We start from the raw sequence: 11,891 nt of genomic DNA, 5'->3' as shown, positions 1-11,891 counted from the left end.
AAAAAAAAAGCACTGTTCATCTGGTCATGATCGCGTCGACGTTTGTGGGATCTTGCTGTGCACAAATTGGCTGCCGCGTTTCCTACATGACAACAGTGCCCACCCCTCAAAATCGAAAGGAACTAATGAGCTATAAGGTGCTGAAGCGTCCTCAAGTTGCGAAAGCTTCTCTGTAAATCTAAGTGGTCAGTGGTTCTGTCTTCTCCGTTAATCTTTTCAGCTTTGATAGCGTCTCAGGCCGTAAGCCTTGACTTAAATTGCTTCATAACTAATGGAAAGCCACAACCTCCTGTTTCGGCTTCAGGCCTGGTCCCAGGTGGCCATTGCTTCTGAACTTGGGACCCCCAATGGACAGGAAACTCAAGGTCTGGATGAAGGTAACCATCTCCAGCAATGTGCTGTGGTAATATGCCTGAGAAGTATTGCAAGACGGAGAGAGAGGGACTTTCCACAAACATAATCTCACTAAATCGCAGCTGCATATCCAGCTCATTGTCCTTGCAATGTGGCATGTAACTAATTGTACTGGCTGCCAAGCTCGTGTTGTGTCAGTCTGTTTTTCTTGTCAACCTGGCTGGAGGTCAAAAGTAGAAACAGCATTTTCTATTGTAGCGAGGTTTGGGGAGACAGATAAAGCTGATCCTTTCCACAATGGTCTCAGAGGCTCCACACAAAAGCTTTTTGACTCACGTGGGCCTTATCAAGGCTGCACATTGCTGAGCTTGCAGGGATTGTGCCCATTCTGCACTTACACTGGGGATGATGCAGGAGTATAAAACTGGCTTTGCCTCCCTGACAGACACCACAGCAGCCTCGTTGGATCTAGCCACCGCAGACTCAAGTGAGTACCTTGCACGCACAGCTACTCGATCGTGCGCAAGAAGAGTTGCTTCAGTGTTTAGGCTAAAGTTAGAGAGTAACGGCACAGAATTTAATGGAGCCAGGCAATGAATGCCTGTCATTATTTACACTAGTCCTTGCCTGTTTGTTTTCCATGAGACTTGCTGTGAAACTTGCTGCTGGCGGATGAGTGAGACAGTACAGCATCCTCTGCAGGACATCTGGATTGTGCATGAACAATTGTGTGCCTCTTTAAAACCAAACAGTTTGAAGGGGACGTTGAACTGTAGGGCACAACCACTGTACTGGGCAGTGTAAGTTAAAACAGGGGATTCAGTGTCAAACCAGCTACAGAAAGAGAACTAAAGAGAGGGAAAGAAAGATTGGATTAAGAGGAAGAAAAAAAGAGACTGAAAGAAAAGGTTTTTAAAAAAAAAATCTCCAGTAACAATTAAAAGCTGAAGGAATGAGTCTCCACAGTTGTAATAGTTCATCTTCAGCGCCAGCGAGATTTTTTTTGGCAGCAATTAACACTTAGCATACCATTAAAAAGGCAACTTTATAATAAGATGACCAGGCCTTAACTTTGTGAGGAGAGTTTAGTTTGTGTCTACAATCCAAGTACGGGAACTGTATATCATTCAGGGAATTCCTGCAAGAGAGAGGTGACTGTATCAGAGATCACCTCGTACGAAAGGTAGGTATTTTGGGGATTTTGTACCAGGGTGACCTCCTGGACCAGTTTTTATTGCCTAGGTGTGCTGGGTAGGCATTTGCCAGATGTTTTTCCCCAGGGTTTTTATCTTTTTTTGCATCGCCTAGGAGACCACCTGCTTTTTGGATGGGGTGCGAATTGTACATATTGTGATACAAGTTGTGGGGTCCAGGCTGGATGGATCAGAGTGTCATTATCTGTCTGTCATCAGTTGTATATTTTTAATTTCAATGGTGAGCCAGGCAATACAGTGCTAGTCTCCTGAAACCAGTGAGCCTGTTAAAAGCCTGGAATTACATCCTGTTTTGAAGCCAGTTGAAGTGCTTATTGAGTTCTGCCAAGTCCAAGCCATTGAGCACAACATCTCTGTTAATGAAATTCCACGGATATTGTTCCGAGTCCTTTTTTTCCCCAATCTTCTCTCCTTTACCTCCTTCTCCTGCGAGATAATGCCTCCTGGTACAATCCTGGTTGAAGATGTCCCAGATACACAAGGTATCACGACTGTGTGGGCCAGACTAGATGCACCAGGAGGTCTTTATCCGTCCGCCATTGTTCATGTATTTGGGGTTTCAGTGGCGAGCCAGACACTGAGAAGCTTGTTCATGAAGCTAATGGTGGAGCATTGGAAATCCGGCAGAAACTTCTGTATCTTTGTGTTTAACTGCATCCACCCTCCCCTGAGTAGTTTTGGGTTTGCGGTTAGCTTTATCATTATTTTGATTGAAAGATCTGGGTCAATAAATTATGGACATGGCTCAATTGGCAGCACTCTTGCCTCTACATCACAAGGTGGTGGGTTGGAGTCCCATTACAAAGACTTGGGCCCATTCCTGTGAAAGAGCTATCCAGTTAGCCACACTGGCCTCGATCTTCTCTCATAGTCCACAATTTTTTTTTTTCCCTTTTCAAATATATCTCCAATTTTCTTTTTTGAAGCTACTGTTGAATCTGCTTCCAGCATCCTTGCAGGCAGTGAATTCCTCGCTGCATAGAAACGTTCCTCCTCACATCTCCCATGAATCTCTTGCCTAAAACCTTAAATCTGTATCTCCTACTACCATTGACTAATGGGAATAGTTTTTCCATGCCTACCTTATCAAAGCCTGTCATAATCCTTTGAACCGCTATCAGATCTCCCTTAACTTCCTTTGTTCTGAGGTGCGTGTGTGTGTGTGTATAGACATGGGATTAGGAGGGGATCAATCTGCACTGTGACAATTCTCCACAGCCATGTAGCCGCTTGATTGTTTGCTTAGAGCCTGTTCCAGGCAAGACCGGGTGGGCAATGGGGGGGGGTTGGTGGTGGTGGTGGTGGTGTGTGACCCACAGAAAGAAGAGGCATTGCAAGGGGGGAGAAGGATATGGGTGGTGCTTAATATAAGGAAGAGGTGGACTTCATCTGCGGTCCAGATGAAGGAGCAGAGAGGCCACAAGAGATGACAGGTTTGAGGCGTGGCTGTGAATATGAGTCAGAGAGTTTGGATGAAGAGAGAGGATAAGGGAGGACAGGAAGGCAGTGAAAGTGGAGAAGAAGGCATTTTGATAGGAAGAAACTGTTTTCACTGGCAGGAGGGTCGGTAACTAAAGGATGCAGATTTAAGGTAATTGGAAGGAGAAGCAGAAGGGAGATGAGGAGAAAATATTTAATGCAGTGAGTTGGTATATTCTGGAATGCACCATATTGGTGGTGAAAACAGAGATGATCAATGAATTCAAAAGGTCAAGACAATTGAGGGAAGTAGGATTTCAGGGCTACAGGAATAGAGTGGGGGAATGGGACTGACTGGATTGTTCACTCTCTCTCTCTCTCTGGCTTGAACTTGATGGGCCAAATGGTCCCCTTTTCCTGCTGTAATGATTTTATGACAAGCCCTGCATTTCCATGGCAGATCCTTGGTAGTTCTCCCAATGTCTTATTTTCCTGCTATAAGATGGATAGGAGAAAAATGAGACATGCTCCCAAAGCTTTTTCATCTTGCACTCGTGGTAGCTCGCAAGAATTTTCCAAAAGTAACAGGGGAACAACAATTTATACTGCATGAGAAGACAGTGCTGATTGGTTGGTAAGTGGACTCCGATTGATAGAGGTGTTGCCCTGGAGAATACAGCATGGAACAGTTAACTGCCCAGCTTTGTTCAACCAGGAAAAGCTGGGCAGTTAACTGTTCCATATTGCATGCTCCAAGGCAACGCCTCCATCAACCTGAGTCCAATTGTCAACCAATCAGCACTCTCTTCTCAGGCAGTATAAATTGTTGCTGTCCTGATGAGTGCAAGATGAAAAGCTTTGATAGCATGTCTCATTTTTCAGCAATACTCAGGTTCTGCATTACCAAGCGATTAGTTGGTAGGAGACTTGGTGGAACACCACACCGGATGAATAATTCAAATGGTTGAAAATGACTCCCTAATCCATTTGTTTTCTGTTTCTGCCAGTCTCTCAACAAAGTTACAGAAAATGGCCAATAGTAGCCTTCAGCAAAATTCAAGGTCAGAATTTCCATCTGGATTGTGATGGGGAGCCAAGAACCCCAGCCAATTTTTTACCCCTTCCCAAATCAGGGGTGTTTGAAAAAACAAGCTCCTGCTTCAGTGGGGGATCAACTCACTAAACTCAAATGTGGAACAAATCCATTTTGCTTCAATTCATTTTTGGGATATGGGCATCTTTGGCAAGGCTGGCACCTATTGCCCATCCCTAGTTACCCCTGAGAAGAAGGAGCAAAACTCCCTTCTTGAACCGATGCAGTCTCGTGGTGAAGGTATTTCCCCAGTTCTGTTAGGGAGAGAGGTCCAGGATTTTGACTCAGCAACCATGAAGGAATGGTCACTGCATGCCCAAGTCGGGGTGGTGTGTGACTGGAGGGGAGCTTGGAGGTGATGGTGCCCTGTGAACCTGCTCCCCTTGCCCATTTAGATGATGAGGGTCACAGGTTTGGAAGCAAACTGGTCCCTGAATAGGTCAGCTCTAGATCAGGAGAGGGGGGTGAAGAGGTGGCAATGTTTTAAGAGGATATTCCAGAGTGTAGAGTCAAAACACTGAAGGTGTGACCGCCATTATGAATGGGCCAGTACAGTTACTTGAAAGTGCAACTGGGGAGCTGCTCTTTGTTTTTGCCACTAATGATATGTTCATCTTCCTGCAGTTACAGAAGGCACAGTGCAACAATTCAAGATGACAACCCAACCAATGGACATCATGGGACAGTGGAAGATCACTATCTGGGAAGAGCAAAACTTCCAGGGAAAACATTGCGAGTTTATGCTGGAATGTGCCAACATCATGGAGCGGGGGTTCAACAAGATCCGATCCATTAAGGTGGAATGTGGACCGTAAGTATCCAGCATTACACCGCTGCCCCTCACTACCACCTCTCACATCCCCAAACAACGTCCTCTGCCATTAGTAAAATAGAGATGTTAGATTTTGTGTGGTTGCTGGTCCCACTGTCCCATACCTTAAAGAATAGAAAGGGTCAGAAAACGCTGGTGGGGGTAGTTTATAGCCCCTACCCCCACCCTCACTCCCTAACTGCAGTTATACCATTGGAGAGAGCAATAAGCAAGAAATTATTGGACCTTGTAACAAAAACAATGTAATAGTTATGGGGGACTTTAATCTTCATCTAGACTGGACCAATCAATTGCAATGGTGGTCTGGAAGGTGAGTCTGGAGAATGCTTTTATCACACTGTCATGTCATACTGTGGGACCAACTGGGGATAAAGCTATTTTACATCTAGTTTTGTGCATTGAGGCAGGATTAATTAATGATGTCATAGTAAAAGATCCACTGGGAAATAGCGATCATAATACATTAAGTTTGAAAATGACATACTCCAATCCAAACTAGAATCTTAAATTTAAACAAACTACATTATAGAGGCATGAGGAGAGAGCTGGCTAAAGTTAATTGGAAAAATAGACTAAAAGGTATAGCAGTCAGTAAACAGTGGGGAATACAGATAATTAAAGAAACCGTTCAAAACCTTTAACAAAAATACATTCCATTGAAAAACAAAACACAGCGAGAAAGATCCATCTATGGATTACTAAAGATATTAAGGACAGTATTAGATTAAAAGACATATTGCAAATAATAGTGGCAAATCTGATGATTAGGAGTGTTTTAGAAACCAGCAAAGGTCCACCAAAAAGTTGATGAAAAGGGAAAAAGTAGAATATGAGAATAAATTAGCCAAGAATATAAAAATTTTGAGAGATCAGATCAGCCATGAGCTTATTAAATGGCAGAGTAGGTTTGAGGGGCCGAGTGGCCTACTCCTGTTCCTAATTCATATGTTTGTAAGAGTTTTTACAAGTACCTAAAAAGGAGAATAGCTAAAGTAAACAATTGTCCCCCAGAGGCAGAGACATGAGAAATTACCATGGGGATTAAGGAAATGGCAGAAACATTAAACAAATAATTTGGGCCTGTCTTCACAACAGAAGACACAAAATTCATACCAGAAATGGAGGGTAACCTAAGAGCTAATGAGAGTAAGAAAATTAAGGTAATATCAGCAGAGAAAAGTACTGGAGAAACTCAAGGGACTAAAATCTGACAAATCCCCGGGACCTGATGGTCTACATCCTGGGGTTCCAAAAGACATTGCTGCATGGTTCAAACATGGACAAAAGAGCTGAACTCCCAAGGTGAGGTGAGAGTGACTGCCCTTGACATCAAGGCTGCATTTGACCGAGTGTGGCATCAAGGAGCCCAAGCAAAACTGGAGTCAGTGGGAATCAGAGGGAAAACCCTCCAATGGTTGGAGTCATAACTAGAACAAAGGAAGATGGTTGTGGTTGTTGGAGGTCAATCACCTCAGTTCCAGGACATCACTGCAGGAGTTCCTCAGGGTAGTGTCCTCGGCCCAATTATCTTCAGCTGTTTCATCAATGAACTTTCTTCCATCATAAGGTCAGAAGTAGGGATGTTCGCTGATAATTGCACAATGTTCAGCATCATTCGTGATTCCTCAGATACTGAAGTAGTTCCTGCCCAAATGCAGCAAGACCTGGACAATATCCAGGCTTGGGCTGACATGTGGCAAGCAACATTCGCGCCACACAAGTGTCAGGCATTGACCATCTTCAACAAGAGAGAATCTAACCATCACCCCATGATGCTCAATGGCACTGCCATCACTGAATCCCCCACTATCAACATCCTGGGGGTTATCATTGACCAGAAACGGAATTGGACTAGCCACATAAATACTGTGGGTACCAAAGCAGGTCAGAGGCTAAAAATTGTGTGGTGAGTAACTCACCTCCTGACTCCCCAAAGCCTGTCCACAAGGCACAAGTCAGGAGCGTGATGGAATATTCCCCACTTGCCTGGATGAGTACAACACTCAAGAAGTTGGACACCATCCAGGACAAAGCAGTCCACTTGATTGGCAACACATCCACAAACATTCACTCCCTCCACCACCAATGCACAATAGCAGCAGTGTGTACCGTCTACAAGATGCACTGCAGAAATTCACCAAGTCTCCTTCGACAGTATCTACCAAACCCACGACCATATCTAGAATGACAAGGGTAGCAGACACATGGGAGCACCACCACCTGAAAATTCCCCTCCAAGTCACTCACCATCCTGACTTGGAAATATATCACCGTTCCTTCACTGTCGCAGGGTCAAAATCCTGGAATTCCCTTCCTAAGAGCACTGTGGGTGTACCTACACCACATGGACTGCAGCAGTTCAAGAAGGGAGCTCACCCACCACCTTCTCAAGGGCAACTAGGGATGGGCAATAAATGCTGGCATAGCTAGTGAAGCCCACATCCCATGAATGAATAAAAAAAAAGATAGCTGATGCACTGGTTTTGATTTTCCAAAATTCCCTAGATTCTGTTACAGTCTCGGTGATTAGAAGTTAGAAAATGTAACTATTCAAGAAAGGAGGGAAAGAGAAAACGGGGAACTACAGACCAGTTAGCCTGACATCAGTCATCATGGAAGTGCTGGAATCTATTATTAAGGAAGTCTTAACAATGCACTTAGAAAAGCATTGTATGGTTGGAACAAGTCAATGTGGTTTTACAAAAGGGAAATCCTTTTTGACAAATTTAATAGAATTTTTTGAGGATGTAACTAATAGGGTAGATGAAGGGGAACCAGTAGACGTAGCATATTTGGATTTCTAAAAGGCATTCAATAGAGTGCCTCACAAAAGGTTAATACACAAAGTAAGTTCGGAGTAAGTAGTATATTAGCATGGGTAGAGGATTGGTCAATGGGCAGAAAGTTGAGAGTGGGGATAAATGGGGCATTTTCAAGTTTGCAGGCAGTGATATGTGGAGTGCCAGAAGGATCAGTGCTGGGACCTCAGCTATATACAATCTTTATTAATGATGTAAGATGAAGAGACAGAGAGTAATGTAGCTAAGTTTGCTGATGATATAAAACCATGTGGGAATGCAAGCTGTGAGGAGGACACAAAGACACTGCAAAGAGGTATAGATTGGTTAAGTGAGTTGGCAAGAAGGTGACAGATGGAGTAGAATGGGGCAAGTGTGCGGTCATAAGTATAGAAAAACAGAATATTTTTTACAGGCATGGAACTTGTAAATGTTGATGTTCAGAGAGACTTGGATGTACTTGTACAAGGAACACAAAAAGTTAACATGCAGGTACAGCAAGCAATTAGGAAGCAAATTGCATGTTGGCCTTTATTGCAAGAGGATTGGAGATCAAGACTAAAGAAGTCTTGCCACATTGTATGGGGCATTGGTGAGACCACATTTGGAATACGGTGTGCAATTTTGGTCTCCATGTTCAAGAAAGGATATAGTTGTAGGAGGCAATACTGCAAAGGTACACTAAATTAGTTCCTGAGAATGAGAAGGTTGTCCTATGATGAAAGGCTGAGAAAATTGGGTCTATATTCTCTGGTGTTTAGAAGAATGAGAGGTCATCTCATTGAAACATTCGGGATTATGAAGGGGTTTAACAGGGTAGATGCTGAGAGGTTGTTTCCCCTGGCTGGGGAACATAGAACAAAGAGGGCATAGTCTTGGGATAAGGGGCCAACCATTTAGGACTGAGATGAGGAGAAATTTCTTCACACAAAGAGCTGAGTCTTTGGAATTCTCTACCCCGAATGATTGTGGATGTTCTCTTATTGAATATACTTAAGGTTGGGATAGACAGAGTTTTGGTCTCTCAAAGGGTCAAGGGATATGGGATGCAGGCAGGAAATTGGAGTTGAAACTCAAGATTAGCCAAAGTCACATTGAATGGTGGTGGAGCAGGTTCAATGGGCTGTATGGTCTTCTTCTGCTCTTATTTCCTATGTTTTGTTGTATTAATTCATGGGATATGGGTATTGCTGTCTAGGCCAGCATTTATTGTCCATCCAGAAGGTGGTGGTGAGCTGCCTTCTTGAACCGCTGCAGTCCCTGTGGTATAGGTACATCCACAGTGCTGTTAGGAAGGGAGTTGCAGGATTTTGACCCAGTGATATAGTTCCAAGTCAGGATGTTGAGTGGCTTGGAGGGGAAGTTGCAGGTGGTGGTGTTCCCATGTATCTGCTGCTCTTGTCCTTCTAGATGATAGTGCCTGTGGACTTGGAAGGTGCTGTCTAAGGGGGCTTGGTGAATTCTTTTGCCTATGCTGCTTGTAGGCTTGATTATTCCTTATTAACCTCCCACCTTTTAACCTCTGTATACTTGAGCTCATCCAAAACTCTGCTGCACGCATCCTAACCTACGTCATGCCCCATTCACCCTGTGCCCACTAACCTACATTGGTTCTCAGTCTGGCAACTGCTTGATGAAGTATTTTTTTGAATTGTGAGTCACTTGTCTCCCTGGTGTCCTGGCCAATATTTAACTCCCAATCAACATTGCTAAAACAGATTATCCGGCCATGACCACAATGCTATTTGTGGGAGCTTGCTGTGCTCAGATTTGTTGCTGAGTTTCCCTACAATGCAATAGTGACTATACTGCAAAGGTATTTTGAGGACTGTAAAGCACTTTGGGATGCCCAGAGATTTTGTAAGATGCTGTATAAATGCAAGTCTATTTGTCAAGTGAACCAAAGCATTTAACTTGCTATGTGCAAGGCCCAGAATTCCAGACACTAACTCTATCTGGAGGCAGAGTTCAGGGATGAGGAGAGGGGATAGGTCCATCTTGTTTCCTGTGCCTTACTGCTTTCTGATGAACTGCTGGAATGTGCGCAGGCGAATGCACAGATGTCAGCTGTGGACAGCTTTGGGTCTAGCCAAAATGCCCCATGTGGTCAAATTGCCCATCGAAATCCACTGTCGAAACTCAAGAATGAAGAACTTCCTCTGGGGTTGGTTTCGGAATGAATGGCATGCCTCTGGAAGTATGCCCCAACATGAGTTGGCACCAACAGGGGAGGGGGAAATGTGTCAGAACAGTAAGAGGCTAATTGATTGAAACATAAGATCTGAGGGTGGATTTGTTTCCTCTTGTGGGAGAATCTAGAGCTAGGGGTCACTGTTTAAAACTAAGGGGTCGCCCATTTAAAACAGAAATGAGGTGAAAATTTTTCCTCTCAGAGGGTCGTGAGTCTTTGGAACTCTCTTCCTGAGAAGGTGGTGGAAGTAGAGTCTTTGAATATTCCCAAGGCAGAGGTGGATAGATTCTTGGTAAGCAAGGGGGTGATTGGTTATCGGGGATAGGCGGGATGCAGTTTTGAGGTTGCTATCAGGTCAGCCATGGTCTTAATAAATGGCGAAGCAGGTTCGAGGGGCTGAATGGCCTACTCCTGCTGCTGGTTCATACATTTGCATGTTCGTACCTTGGAGATGTGGGCAGTGGGAAGCTGTACATGGATGGAGGCAGTGTTATATCAGGATCATGAGATGTTGTTTGTTTGGGGAAAATCACTGAATGTCTTTTGTCCCTCTCTCACTTGTAGTTGGGTGGGCTATGAGTATCCAGAGTTCCAGGGACAGCAGTTCATTCTGGAGAAGGGTGACTACCCACACTGGGATGCCTGGAGTGGAAACAGCGGCTACAGGACAGAGCACCTGCTTTCTTTCCGGCCCATCAAATGTGCTGTAAGTGCCTCGTAATCTATGACTCTTTCTCTCAGCGTCTATGTCAGTCCTGTAACTCCAAGCCTGCAATTATCAAAAAGAGGCGAGGGTAAGAGACTGTTTCCTCTGTGCTCTTTATACAATCAAATTCCATGCACTTTTAGAAAGGGTCAAGCTATTATAAGTGTATAGAGCATGTTTGTCCCATCTCGCCAGGCCACAGAAAGGAGAACACTCAGGCTAGAGTGGGTTACGCACAGGGACAACACATAGACTTTAATGTTTTACATAAAGAATAGCACATGTACAGGAGTGTGTTATACACAGGTAGATATATGGACTGGGGTATGTTATACATAAGATAACACATGGACTGAAGTGTGTCACACACAGAATATGCAAGAATTGGAGTTTATGCATTGGATAAGAGGTTGAAATGTGCTACAGGTAAGAAAATACCTTGGCAGGAACGTTTTACATGTAAGAGAATGCATGACCTGGAATGTGTTTCATATAAGGGAGGACACGGACTGGAATGAGTGACATGACATCTATGATAAACACACGGGCTGGAGAGTAGTACACGTGTGACAAGATATGGGCCGGGATTTTCCGGCCCCATCGCGGGTGGGACCCACCATGGGCGAGGATCCCCCCACCCCCCCAAGCCAGGAGTCCATTGACTTGTGGCGGGACCGGAAGATCCCGGCAGCGGGCGGGCATGGAAAATCCCGCCCACGGTCTGGAATATGTTACATGTAACACACGGTGAAATATGTCACCTGTAAGACACCACATGGTCTGGAATATGTTGCATTCAGGATTCAAACGGGAAAGTGATTCCACATCAGGACGTCTGAAGTTAGCCACCTTGCAGTCGGGATCTTTCTGGAGACTTGGGGCGTTGTATATTATGGATTTGCAATGCAGCCACTTACACTCTTCCTCTCTCTTCCCAGAACCACAGTGACAGTAAGGTCACCCTTTACGAAAATGAAAACTTTCAGGGCCGTAAGTTTGAGTTGTGCGATGACTACCCCTCTCTGCAGGCCATGGGCTGGTGTAATAAGGAGGTTGCTTCCATCAAGGTCAACTCTGGAGCGTAAGTAACCAGTGGACACGCTGGCAACAATGTTCTTCCACACAGTTACACGTACCCACATCCCTCCTCCCCACTGTCTGAGGGAAAGCACACCACCTTGGCCAGGTGTTAGATATCAGGTATTGTGCATTGGGCAAACGAGTGGGAGGTGAAAGTACAAAATGAATGAAGTGGAATTATATTCAAAAAGGAGCAACTGTGGG

The 11,891-nt window shown here is 44.5% G+C and overlaps 1 protein-coding gene across 1 annotated transcript in view; it reads left to right on the top strand.

The window, feature by feature from the left end:
- Positions 1–783: 783 nt before the first annotated feature.
- Positions 784–11,891, top strand: part of LOC121285089 (beta-crystallin A2) — an 11,928-nt gene continuing 820 nt past the window's right edge. The window contains exons 1-4 of the mRNA XM_041201219.1: positions 784–841; positions 4,705–4,891; positions 10,466–10,607; positions 11,546–11,688. Of these exons, the coding sequence (XP_041057153.1) occupies positions 4,734–4,891; positions 10,466–10,607; positions 11,546–11,688 (443 nt within the window). The 5' untranslated portion in view covers positions 784–841; positions 4,705–4,733. The remainder of the gene's footprint in view (positions 842–4,704; positions 4,892–10,465; positions 10,608–11,545; positions 11,689–11,891) is intronic.

This window comes from Carcharodon carcharias, chromosome 12 (assembly GCF_017639515.1).
Source record: "Carcharodon carcharias isolate sCarCar2 chromosome 12, sCarCar2.pri, whole genome shotgun sequence".
Classification (NCBI taxonomy): Eukaryota; Metazoa; Chordata; class Chondrichthyes; order Lamniformes; family Lamnidae; genus Carcharodon; species Carcharodon carcharias.
This window is presented reverse-complemented; position numbering and strand designations above follow the sequence as displayed.